Below are 12,005 nucleotides of genomic sequence, written 5' to 3'. Positions count from 1 at the left end.
TATAGTATAAGAGCGTACGAGTGACGATCAGATTGTCGCCAATTACTCTGAAAACAATTGTCAACTGGAATGCGGTGAGCGAGGATGTCCGTGACCATTCACACCTTTTCTGGCATAGAACGGGAAGAGCTGCTGACAATTCTGCACCTGCATTCGCAGTCGGCATACCGTTTAAAAAATTCCATAATCAGGTATTTTTAAGTATCCCGTTCGATAGTACGCGTCTGGTGCGCGATTGGCTTCGTACATGATCGTTAAAAAACGTTCGCGCTTAAAACTTCTTTCAAAAATCTCGATTAGCGATTTCTAAAACTGCACTCTATTCAGCTTCCTTCGATCTCGTTATAAAATATCCCGGTAAAAATCCCGATGATCGATTATCTCTGTCGAAAAAATTTCATTAAATCGTTTTACATTCCACGAAATTAACGAATTCTACAGTGTACGCGGATTCTCCTCTTCGATACGCTCTCTCTTAAAAGTAGAATCGCGCTTACACATGCCATCGTACTCGTTACTACACGTATATCGTTATCACGTATCGAAGTCAACGGGTGTATTTACATATGTTACACGACCTCTTCCCCGATGAACCATATAAATTCATTGAACAATTTATTTCTTCCGAGTGTCCTTCAGTTACGGACAGATCATATCGTGCGTTCGAAGAAGCTCGATTCGAACTGGTGCAGAGACCTGTTACGCCTTTTTGCACTAATTCATCGCGTCTGCAATCAACATTCTTCCCACTGCTCTCGACTCTGCCTACGTTGCTCTTTGTCTCTCTTGAAGCGTTCGCTGATTCATTCTGTCGCGCGTATAAAGTATAGAGATGCCTATGATAGAACGCTTCACTACAATGTGGCTAGTTTCGAGTCACATTTATTAACGGCGCTTTCGTTTTGTTTCTGTAGCAACCGCGAGACCTTGTTCGTAGATTAGCCAACAACGAGGATCCGATACATTGAATTATTGTAGCGTGATTATTTATTCGAAGCGCGCTCACAGTTAGGTCGTTCGTCCATGGAGCGTCAGCGTGCGTACGCTGCAGATAGAAAGACACACAAAGCAATTGGATATGCTTCCTTTTTCTATCCTTCTATCTGCAGCGTATGCAACGCTGACGCGACACTCCGTAGACGAACAGCCTTAGTCACGCGACCACTTACCAAGTAAATTTAATACTAACGATAAACGCCAAGTATACGTTCTCCAACAAGATTGAATTCCCTGCATGATCGATATCGATTCTCTTTCCTTCTGCTTTTCGAAACCGTGGAAAATGACTTTCCAGTCAACGTTGTTTCGATTTTATGGAATAGTTCGTTAAAATATATAATTGTATATTGCGACGAATCGAAACAAATCAGTCTCAATTGCAAATTTAGAGTACATACGTGAGACGTAACACTGAAATTTCACGAAGAGCAACGCGATCGAAGTCATTTTACAACAATATATACAGTTCTGTTAGCGGAATGTTTTTGTGGTAGAATTAAAACTGTTTCGTTCCTACGTGTCCCATGGCTATAGAAAAGAGAAGTACTGTGCCGTGAAATCGTCACCGAGATGCATTCGCGTCGAAAGGACATCCACTATTGCTAGTGAGGATATTACGCTTTCGCGATCGAATATGAGAGATTAAATCGTACTTGAAACACCGTCATGATTGCTACATTTTCTTTTGTTGAGTCACTACTGGTACTAGATCTAACCGTCGTTTCTCTGTACCACGAAAAAAGGACCAGACGCGTGGCACGCTTCGATCGAAATATCTAACTTAACTATAAAACATCGGATTCATGACGAATCATATTTTTAACAAGACACGCTAAAAAAAGGACAAGGTTTATCAAAAGGCATGTATAATTGAGAAAAATTCAGGCTGCACGCTAGCGGCTGCTTCAGTTTAGAAAAAAAGAGGGAAAGCGAAAACAAAAAAGGGGAAAGAAAAACGGCAGATCGCATACGCGTACACATATATCGAGTGTTGCTGCAAAGAGGACTGTATAGCGTGACAACAAATCGATCGATCTTTCTAAACCACTGGCTCGTGCCAAACAACCTTCCCACTGAGACAACCCGATACGAGTAAACAATGTCTAGGAGAGAATTTCGTACTGACTACAATTCCAGAATGACTGGTGCTTATCCCCAGCTCGCGCAGCGGTACAGACTCATTGAATGGAGGAACACAGTTGGATAGTTCTGAACAGTCGCTAGAAAATGCTAACAATCGTACACCATGGCCAAATGGGGAACATATCAATCGGCCATCGGCCGAGAAACACAACTCTTTGATGTAACCAGAGCCTACGTTTGGTTCCTCGATATAATGCGTCAACCTGGGTGTATTTTGGTGGATCGTACGATTTCTCGGGATCGCGTACATTGTCTGCTGATCCTGCCTGTTCTGATTTGGAAGCCTGGCTCTGTCGCCAATAATAACCACAGTGTTATTGCTTGACCTGGAACGATTGAGCCTAGCTTCCCTGATCGCCACGTAAGCCTCCCACACGTCGGTCACGCTCACGTGCAATTCTATATTACCAGTCGAGAAATTATCGATCATATTACGCGGTCTTAAATAATTGAGGTGAGAATTCGGCCTGAGAGACCTGAAATATTGCTCCGATACCCTATCTTGGTTACTGGAGGCTTCTTCCTGTGTGCTATCGTTATTGTCAGCCACGTAAACGTCTCTGTTTTCTTGTCTAGAATCGTCTCTATCTACGCTAGAGTCAGAGGATCCAGAACTCGACCCAGCCTCGGCTGCTCCTGCATTCGACCTCGTCGAATTTCTATCTGAGCGCGAGTTTCTCGATTGAGACAACGACGACCTGCGAGACATCAATTGTAAATTGGCCCTTAAGGATCTGAGAGACTCTAAGAGATATTCTGAAGATCCAAGTGTATTTAATCCCATTCCTGGGATATGAAGTGTTCTGACGCGATTTAGACTTTCTGGCATATTAAGCGTTCTAGCACGATTCGGACTTTCTGGCATATTAAGTGTTCTAACGCGATTTTGACTGTCTGGCATATGAAGTATTCTAGCGCGATTTAGACTTTCTACAACGTATGAGGATATTATGCCTGAATAAGACGGTTGAGGTTGCTGGAAATTTCCGAATTCCTCTACGGGGACGTCGTTGAATGGGGGTGTCGTTTCTCCTCCTTCCTCTTCTTTCGTTTGGTCCGCCATATTAGATACATCGCGTTCTTGTATGTCGTGAACACAAGTCCACTATAATAAGAAATTAGAAAATAGAATCAAAAAGTCAATGACATTAACAGAGAATTAAAAAAACCTTTACAGAATAAGGGTTAAATAACTGACCTCAGATTTCTCTCCATTGCTAACATTTCTGGACAAAGCACACCATCCTTGAGGATGTACTTGCAAACTTGATATTATTTCTGCATCATCTCCAGCAGGAAAATCTGTTAAGAATTCTACTCTATTGTGTTTTCTTGTATGAGAAAACAGATGTGTGAAATTCGCCACATTTGGTATCGTAGTCTGAGATGATTGCATTAATCTGTACATGTTTGGCTGCAACAAGAATCAATTATTGTCTCAAGTGTTACACATATGCAAGATATTTAAGTTAAAAAGTAAACATACTCTGAATCCTTCTAGATCTTTAGACAATGTGCTCAACTTAAGATTATGTATTATTATGAGGTATCCTGAAGTTGTGCTTATTAACATTTTACTAGCATCTGGACTAAGTCTAGTTCGCATGAGTCCATTTGTATGAAATACACGGGTATACAAAATACTATTTTCTGTAAAACTATTGATGTCCCAAGTATATATGCTACCATCAAATCCACTGGTCAACAGCAGACTATCTTTAGGACTGTACTCTATATTTTTCACCCAATTCGAATGTCCTTGAAGCGTCCTAATTCTCTGTTTTAAATTTCTAGCATCCCAAAGTGCAACTGTGCTGTCATCTGAACAAGTTGCAAACATACGCTGATCTAAAAATCTATTACAAACAAAAATTATAATGAAAGTTTAATGCAGAACCATTACATTACACACTTAAAATAGTCTCTACGTACCTAACACAATTGACACAATCATTATGAGCATTTTCTATTGTATGTATTAATTTCCTCCTCAGAGGATCAAACATTAAAATAGTTTTCCTTTCGCATGCCGCCAGCAGAAGTGAGCTGCAAAAGAACGAAATAGTAATCTCTGTAACTGCATGCAATCCTCAAACCCAATATCAAAAATAAATAATATTTATCAGCTAACCCATCTGGAGAATATTCCAAGTTAAAAACTCCGCCATGTGTAGCTGGAGACAATGCATGATCCCAAGAAGTTACTGGCTGTATGGAAGAGTAAAGAGTTTTGTGCAAGTGATCGGCATGTCCTAGAGGGAACTTTATACCCAGTTCTCGTTGCCTTAACCAGAAGCTGTTCGGTTGCCTGGTTCTTATTTTAGGCATTTCATACGGGTGTAAATTTCACCAGCATTCAATCGACTGTGTTCAACAACACTGTTATTCGTTGAACGAGGCTCAAGCGTAGAACTTCGAACAGAACGAAGTTGTTACTTTTTATAGTCCTCCTCCTGATCTCACAACACGAACAATCGTCGCTTGATATCGCGTCAAGATCAATCGCCGAGAATATTCAATCCCGTCTCTGACAAGAGGAACAACATCGACGTCGATCTGCCGAAATTTCACGGCTATCCAAAGACGACTGTGCAGCAATCGAAAAGGCTGAGGTTAACCGTAGAGATGCTACTAACGGGTGATATTACACGTGGCTTTTGACAGACGTGTTCACGTTTCTTTCAATCAATGATCTTCGACGAAGCCAAGAGCTGCGTGAATAATAGGTCGAAGCGTCACAACTGCGCGGAATGTCAAATCCCAACGAGATTTCAAAGTAACTTTAAACACCTGACACACCACGAATCAACGCCATCTTTGCTTTGACATACAACGTCGTATGTGGGCATGTATGCACTTTGTTAAATAGGTGAACGAGAGAGCCTACAGCGCGATTCTCAAACTCCCGTAATTCGTGAACGAACAACAAAGAATTCGCTTCGCTTTTAACGAACAATCGAAACGTGTCGCAGTTGTATTGTATTAACAGTTCATTGTTTTCTGTTTTCTTCTATTCCCTTCTTAAATCATACAGAAATAGAAATTCCAAGTATGAACCTCTGGAAGAAGTCTGTGCCCATTAATAGAAAACCGGTCTTACGCACCAGTCTATAAACATGTTCGTCCAATATCCGTAATTAAAAAGTAAATTATGCTAATTAACAATCACTTAGTGTACGTATATATTTCTTTAACAAAGGTACATGCGATACATTGTTATATACATGAAAACTGACGCGATACATTATTAATACGATTACAGTGGATAACTGTGCGATGGTAAGCAATTACAATTTATTCTTCATTAGACGAAACTTCTGTCTCGAAACTAAGGCCAGTCCCACGCAGATATTTTTCGCTCATCTCATCGAATCTCTGAGACAGTTCCTCAGACATGTAGTTTCTCCAGTCACCGACCTTACCTTTCCGTATGAATTTTTCATTTTCAGGTACGTTTTCTCGTGGCAAAATGTGTTCCAAATTTATGGCTGGATTTGCCGCCATTTTTGAAAATTTCAGGTGCTCACAGAGCTCGGCAATTTGTCCCTCGGTTATACTCTTGCCCAAAAATTTCGCTGTTCTTTTGATCACCTCTACTTGATTCTGATAAAATAATATTTATTTCAGACATTATTGCTTCGTCAAAACAATACTTACGAGAAACTCTTACCTTTTTCATTTCCTCGTAAGTCAAAAACAGTACGTTTTCCTGATTCCTGATCTGCCAGAACTTTAACACATGCGCCCAATACAAACCCATCGGGCCTTAAACGAAAACATGCAATTTTTTCAAGTAATGCCCATTTCTTTAATCATCTGTCTTATACGTACCATTGCCTTGGAGGAATAGATCAGCAAACTCGTCAAAATCACCCTTGAGACCGTGTAATAGTTTAAGATAATGATAAAAGCTAACGCAAGTGTCCTTGGGATTTCTTGCAACATAAATGATCTAAAATATTCGTAATATTAATGTGACTAAAAGTTGCGATTTTCTTTTATCTGCGGCTCGATTATTATTTAGTACCTTTGGTTTCTTTTGAAGAAGTTCCTCTGGTAATAGTTCCATGGGGAGGTGGCTTTTGATATATCTGATACGAGGCATTTTTGCCACATTTTCGACCGTGTTCCCCAGTTTCGCGAACTCTTGTTCATATTTCCCTGCGATCATCACACTTGAACCCCTAAAACAACGATATCCTAAGTTATTATCTTTTTATTCATCATACATCAATGGCAAATCTTTCAAGAATCTGTTCAAAACGTAAGTTAATACTTACTCAAGCAGTGGATTACGTATGAGGAGTAAAGTTTTCGCTTTTTCGTAGTCGAAGTCATTTCCAATACACCATACCATCTCTTGTACCCAGTGACTACCTGTGATTCATAAGGAAAAGAAAATTGAAAAATATATAAGAAAATAAACCAATGAAAATTCGTTATCAATATAGACATTAAATAAGTTTACCAGTTCGTGGATAGGAAATAAGCCACACATCGTCTTCGTAGACTTCCAGGTCTCGTATCCTGGTCGCATAAAATACGAATTGAGGCGGTAGTAAACAATTGCTCGGTTCCACCCTCATAAAAGAGGATTTTATACCGAAAAACTTATCCAGTCTTCTTCCTACTTCACCCTCCACAGTGGTGAAACTGATCGGTTTTTTCTCCATATTAAAATTACGATTACATCAACCGATTATTTCTATGGCACGCGAATCTTCGTTCGTAAAATACTTGCTCGACGCGAAAAGAGATGCGGATGTGACCAACGTCTGCGACGAAATGAATGTCCACAAGCAAAATCGCATCTCCTCTACAACGCCTGCAGTCCATTTCTTCTTATTTTAGTGTAAGCAACTTTCAATTCCTGGACTCGTTCACAATTTCACACACATGTATAGACACGAGCATGTATATTTATTTGCATATCAAAGAGCCTGGTGATATTCTATTTGCATATTAAGGAGATCGATGACAGACTTTGTCAGCTATTGAATATTTAGAAATTTAGAAATTTCATTCTTTTTGTAGTTTGCCGAAGAATGTAGAGTTCAAGGTAGAAACACTGATTTAAAAATTGCCTTCTATTTTAAGGATAAAATAAGAAGCGACTCTTAGAATAATATGTATCGTGAATTCAATGCTAATATCAATGTTAACCAAGAAACTATTGCATTATGTTGTTAATAGCGTTTCCTTCCGAGAGATTTCACTTTCGGAGAAAGTTGATGCATTCTAGCTACAGGCGACTCGACCTTACATACACACAGACGCAAGTCACATGTTTACGGAGAAATCCTATCGTAATTTTTCTAATCTCGATCAGTAAGAAAAGCGTCTTGCAGTGAACTATATACGCTGAAAATTTCTAATTCCTTATGATATTCTTTCAACGTTGTAGCAAACTAATTAATAGTAGTGGCGTAAAGTTTGAAATCAAATTTCGCTCGCACGCATGTCAAATATATCACGTGACCAAAAATTCGTATCACGTGATTTATCGATTGACGATTGTCACTTGCAATGCATGAAAAATTATTTAGGTGATGCTTTTGGGTTCCTTTATTTGTTACTCGATCGTCATTCGCGGTACAATTAAGTTCGCCTTCTGTAAGTCAAAATTTCAAGATTCTCAAGTCTGATTCGCGTGACTTTCATCAGTAGCTAGTTTAAAATTTTTACGTATTAGATCCCCTTTGAAAAGTATATTTTATTAATAATCAGAAATGAAGCGATAATGAGTGATAATGCTCAGAGAAAAACACTGAGGAAAAGCGGGACTTTTTCTTTGAAGATCAGTCGATCAGTCTTTTGACGGCTTTCTCTTTCTCTTCAATATCTTTTGCGGGTGTGTTGTGATGTTGCTGCGGAAATGTCATTCTACTTCGCTATAAGCGCCCTCGTCATGTTTTTGAAATTCAATAATTAAGTACGATTTATGATTTTTTCTCCTTGTGTTCTAATGTACTAAAATGTGCGTATTTCTTTTTTGTAACAGCAATCTAGAATAACACTGCCACAATTCAGAATTTATTTGCATAAATAACAATTTGTAAACATGTACATACTATTTTTGCACTGAAACTATAATAATTTATGTGCATGAAAGATAATCAAGAATTTGTTTCATACTGTCTAGCTTATTAATAAAAATGTAAAATTTTCAGATTGCTTAGCAGAAAGTGCGAAGGAATAAATTGAAAATGGAAATAGATCAGATATTTGTAGATCTTATCAAAGAATGCAAGTATACTGCGACTAATTTGCCATTATCAAGCAAATTAAAGAAATCCTTAAGCAAATTTTCGAAAGATCAAAGGAAAGAAATTGTATCTCGAATGGAAAATGGATGTGCACCTTTATTTATTGCTTGTAGAAGGGGAAATGTAAAAATTGCCGAATACCTTATCATAAAATGTTATGCAGATGTTGAACAAAGGGGGAAACATGATATACCTAATAAACATGTATACTCTGTTACACCATTATGGTGTGCAGCTGTTTGTGGAAATATTCCAGTCATAAAGTGTTTGGTAAAACATGGAGCTAATGTTAATGCTGTCTCAGATTGTGGTTCCACTCCTGTGAGGTCAGCTTGTTTCATGAGTAATATGGGTAATGTATTTTGTGAAAATATTTATTGAAAATTAATTGCATAAAAATATGTATCAATCTATAGTTATTTTGCAATGATACTAAGTATAGCATTGGTAGATAAACTATGTTGTGCCAAGAATAAAACTATAGGTGTGTCTAGGTCAATAATTTGGCAAATGAATGTATTGACAAATCATCTGTTAAAATCTATAGAAGATAATTGTTATATCTTTATTTTTATGTTATTTAAATATGATTTTTTTTCAGATGTTGTTTCATATTTGGTAGAACATGGGGCGGATATTAACAAGGCCAATCATAATGGAGGAACATGTTTGATAAATTCTATACAAAGTGTAGAATTGTGTACTTTTCTCTTAGACCATGGGGCAGATGTGAATGCAGTAGACAATCTACATGAGACCGCTTTACATTATGCCATACAAGAGAATAAACTTGATACTACTAAACTTCTTCTCGAACATAAAGCTGATCCTCATCTTAGATCTGAATATAACAATGATGCACTTCAAACAGCTTGTCTAAAGGGTGCTGTTGAGATCTTTTCATATTTAGGTAATTAAAATCAAAATATTGAAAATTTGTATAAGTGAATCATACTATCTGTTAGTATTGATTGTAGTATTGTTTATTATGATTTAGTGAAGACGATATCTTATTCTCCTGAAAGGTTGGCAGATGCAAACGAGTTAATGGGAGCAACACTTTTTCATGCCCAAAATGACACTAAAATAGCGTTACAGTATTGGCAAAAAGCAGTGACTCTTAGAAATTCTAATGCTGTAAATGGTGTTCCTTTACCAAAAGAACCTGTATTACCAAAACGTGATACATACAGAAATGCAACTGAATTTACTACATTAAAAGAACTGGACGCAATTGCATCTGATTTTGATGCTGTAGCGATACAAAGTCTCCTAATATGCGAAAGAATATTAGGTCCATACCATAAAGAAACTTCGTTCCGATTACTATTCCGAGGAGCTTCATATATAGATGTATCAAAGTAATTTTATTGTACACAGTGACAAAAGTTTACAATTGAAATCTGTTTATTAATATGTATTATCATATTTCGTTTTATTGTAGGTACCAATATGGCATTGACTTATGGCGGCGAGCATTAGAAATTCGAGTTGAGAAAGATTCGGTAATCTACTAAAATTCTTTTGTAATTAATGCTAATTTACAAAATTGAAATACCTTATTCTTTTTGTGTTTTGTTTATAGATTTTATATTTGGATACATGTGCAACTGCTCAAGGTTTAATAAAAATTATATTTGACTACAAGCAAAAAATGTTGGAGGTAATAAATCGTCAGAATAAAGAGGGGCCAAGATTTTCCGACATAGTAGCAATATTTAAATTACTTTGTGGTCAACTAACACAAGCCAAAAAACAATTAAAGGTAACTTATAATAAAACATTAAGTATATACTATTCTTGTCATTACTATATTTAATAAACTTATTTTATTGCAGATAAAACCAGTGTATAGATTGCATCAAGAGAGTTACGAAAGAATTATAAAATACACTATAACGCGTCTTATTTATTTATTGGTAGAAACAGGCAAAACAGATCCTGAAAAGGCAATAACTAAACAATTAGTTTATGAGTTAGTTAAACAAGATCCTAGGACCATGATATTAAAGGACACATTGTTACATCTTTGTGTTACCAAGGAATATTATTATAATGATCCTGTAAGTGTCAATAACAATTTTACATTTCGATGAAAATTTGTAAAATATAAATTACTTTTACAGAAATGTATCCCACACCTAGAAACTATCGAATTGCTTCTAAAATGTGGAGCAGATGTAAATGCACAAAACATAGAACGATCGACACCCTTACATATAGCGAGCCATGATCGTAACTTTGAAAATTCTGTAAGTATTTAAACTTATTTTTTTATTGAAATCACAACCAAGAACCACATTGTGTAACATTTCCACATTTAATTCAGGTAATAAAATTATTACTGGACTATGGTGCACATTTGGACATAGCAGATAATTGGGGCCAAACTCCGGTTGAACTGATATCTTCAAATTCATTGAACAAAGTGAATCTCGCAAGTTACATACGTCTTCAATGTTTAGCGGCTCAAGTTATTCGAAAGTACAAAATTCAATGGCTAGAATTGCCTGTCTCGCTTCAACATTTTGTAGAATCTCACAAAGAAGCTTAGAAGAAATTATGAAGAAAATAACGTAAGTTTATATTTGTGTTTCTCTGACAGATTTTCATAGGAAATTCATTCATAGAAATAATCACTCCAATGTGTACTCATCGAAAATTTGTCTTCAAATTCTTAGTTTGTACAGAGTACAGAATACAATAGTGCCATAAACTACACTTAGCGCGGTGCAAGTAATCAACGTTATCGCGCGAACGATGAAGCCTTCTTGGATGATGCAAGTTTTGCTGTAAGTACCTTTTGTCTGAAATATTTTTTATATATTACGTAGCAAGCGGGGTCCCAAAGGGTGGATTTATAAATAATTCATTTTCTTATAATCCCGTCTAAAGCTCATTTCAATGTCAAGTGATATTCTTCCGTACCTCATCTGATGATTTTCGTTGGGATAAAGTCATTTTTACTCGTTTGTTCAATCGCTGCTGGAGTAAATCGCTCCCAAAAAGTTTCCCCAATAAGCCTAGTAGGAGTAGAGTCGCCTGACTCCATGCTACATTCGTTGTACATTACATATTTTAGAATAGATGATAGAACTGATGTACAAAAGATATGGTTTTACTACTACAGAATAATGTTTTGGACATTTCTATACACGTATAAACATATCATTGAAAATAATAGAATTATAAAATTACGGGAGACATTTGGTGTAAGAATATACATATATTTATTGAGAATATTCTTTTATGTTCTATTACATCTATTTCTTCCTAGTAAAACATTAAATGTCTACATTTGTAGTTGTATAAATAATGATACTTTAAAATACAAAGTATATAAGTACGTACAAATATCCAATAATAATCGATAATGTCGAGTTTGTCGGACAATTGAAATATGACTTATCAATAAAAAATAACTCTAAGTACTTAACGTGTCTCAAATCATATGTGTGCGTTAATAAGTAATGATAGTTGTATTTAATACTATTTAAATAAATAAACTATTGTTATATATTGATAGAATAGTTGAAATTTATAGTATGTAATTGATGACGTTCATGTTCAACCTAACGTGTGTCAGATACCTTTTGT

At 36.5% G+C, this 12,005-nt stretch overlaps 4 protein-coding genes across 5 annotated transcripts; 2 read left to right on the top strand and 2 right to left on the bottom strand.

The window, feature by feature from the left end:
- Positions 1-2,032: 2,032 nt before the first annotated feature.
- LOC143183640 (DDB1- and CUL4-associated factor 10 homolog) lies at positions 2,033-4,909 on the bottom strand. The gene is made up of 5 exons (XM_076385287.1): positions 4,274-4,909; positions 4,075-4,188; positions 3,629-3,998; positions 3,341-3,556; positions 2,033-3,247 (listed from the first exon to the last, which is right to left on the bottom strand). The coding sequence occupies exons 1-5, from the start codon at positions 4,468-4,470 to the stop codon at positions 2,039-2,041; spliced, it is 2,106 nt and encodes a 701-aa protein (XP_076241402.1). The 5' UTR covers positions 4,471-4,909; the 3' UTR covers positions 2,033-2,038.
- Positions 4,910-5,411: 502 nt separating this feature from the next.
- Positions 5,412-6,815, bottom strand: St2 (Sulfotransferase 2). The gene is made up of 6 exons (XM_076384701.1): positions 6,611-6,815; positions 6,423-6,519; positions 6,170-6,326; positions 5,974-6,094; positions 5,813-5,907; positions 5,412-5,745 (listed from the first exon to the last, which is right to left on the bottom strand). The coding sequence occupies exons 1-6, from the start codon at positions 6,813-6,815 to the stop codon at positions 5,437-5,439; spliced, it is 984 nt and encodes a 327-aa protein (XP_076240816.1). The 3' UTR covers positions 5,412-5,436.
- A 903-nt stretch (positions 6,816-7,718) lies between these two features.
- Positions 7,719-11,343, top strand: LOC143183204 (protein fem-1 homolog C-like). 2 transcript variants are annotated; one of them, XM_076384699.1, is made up of 10 exons: positions 7,719-8,074; positions 8,313-8,760; positions 9,010-9,318; positions 9,406-9,769; positions 9,853-9,913; positions 9,994-10,173; positions 10,247-10,471; positions 10,535-10,660; positions 10,738-10,984; positions 11,090-11,343. In XM_076384699.1, the coding sequence occupies exons 2-9, from the start codon at positions 8,349-8,351 to the stop codon at positions 10,960-10,962; spliced, it is 1,902 nt and encodes a 633-aa protein (XP_076240814.1). In that variant the 5' UTR covers positions 7,719-8,074; positions 8,313-8,348; the 3' UTR covers positions 10,963-10,984; positions 11,090-11,343. The 2 variants fall into 2 exon arrangements, with proteins under 2 accessions (XP_076240814.1, XP_076240815.1); XM_076384700.1 differs by having other exon boundaries at positions 7,719-8,119.
- LOC143183209 (uncharacterized) lies at positions 11,128-11,921 on the top strand. Its single transcript, XM_076384706.1, has 2 exons — positions 11,128-11,200; positions 11,304-11,921. Exon 2 carries the CDS (start codon positions 11,345-11,347, stop codon positions 11,780-11,782), a length of 438 nt encoding a protein of 145 aa, XP_076240821.1. The 5' UTR covers positions 11,128-11,200; positions 11,304-11,344; the 3' UTR covers positions 11,783-11,921.
- The last annotated feature ends 84 nt before the right edge of the window (positions 11,922-12,005 follow it).

Source organism: Calliopsis andreniformis, chromosome 9, assembly GCF_051401765.1.
Source record: "Calliopsis andreniformis isolate RMS-2024a chromosome 9, iyCalAndr_principal, whole genome shotgun sequence".
In the NCBI taxonomy this organism is placed as follows: domain Eukaryota; kingdom Metazoa; phylum Arthropoda; class Insecta; order Hymenoptera; family Andrenidae; genus Calliopsis; species Calliopsis andreniformis.
The sequence above is the reverse complement of the archived record's forward strand: the minus strand, read 5'-3'. Positions and strand labels throughout refer to the sequence as shown.

Coding starts and splice junctions, on each gene's coding strand:
- LOC143183640 (XM_076385287.1), bottom strand. CDS start 4,470: ATGCCTAAAATAAGAACCAGGCAACCGAACAGCTTCTGGTTAAGGCAA. Junction 3,557..3,628: donor AAGATCTAGAAGGATTCAGA/GTATGTTTACTT, acceptor TTCTTGTTGCAG/CCAAACATGTACAGATTAAT. Junction 3,248..3,340: donor GCAATGGAGAGAAATCTGAG/GTCAGTTATTTA, acceptor TTCTTATTATAG/TGGACTTGTGTTCACGACAT.
- St2 (XM_076384701.1), bottom strand. CDS start 6,815: ATGGAGAAAAAACCGATCAGTTTCACCACTGTGGAGGGTGAAGTAGGA. Junction 6,520..6,610: donor TATTTCCTATCCACGAACTG/GTAAACTTATTT, acceptor TATGAATCACAG/GTAGTCACTGGGTACAAGAG. Junction 6,095..6,169: donor TTCTTCAAAAGAAACCAAAG/GTACTAAATAAT, acceptor CGAATATTTTAG/ATCATTTATGTTGCAAGAAA.
- LOC143183209 (XM_076384706.1), top strand. CDS start 11,345: ATGATTTTCGTTGGGATAAAGTCATTTTTACTCGTTTGTTCAATCGCT.
- LOC143183204 (XM_076384699.1), top strand. CDS start 8,349: ATGGAAATAGATCAGATATTTGTAGATCTTATCAAAGAATGCAAGTAT. Junction 9,319..9,405: donor TGAGATCTTTTCATATTTAG/GTAATTAAAATC, acceptor ATTATGATTTAG/TGAAGACGATATCTTATTCT. Junction 10,174..10,246: donor AAGCCAAAAAACAATTAAAG/GTAACTTATAAT, acceptor ATTTTATTGCAG/ATAAAACCAGTGTATAGATT.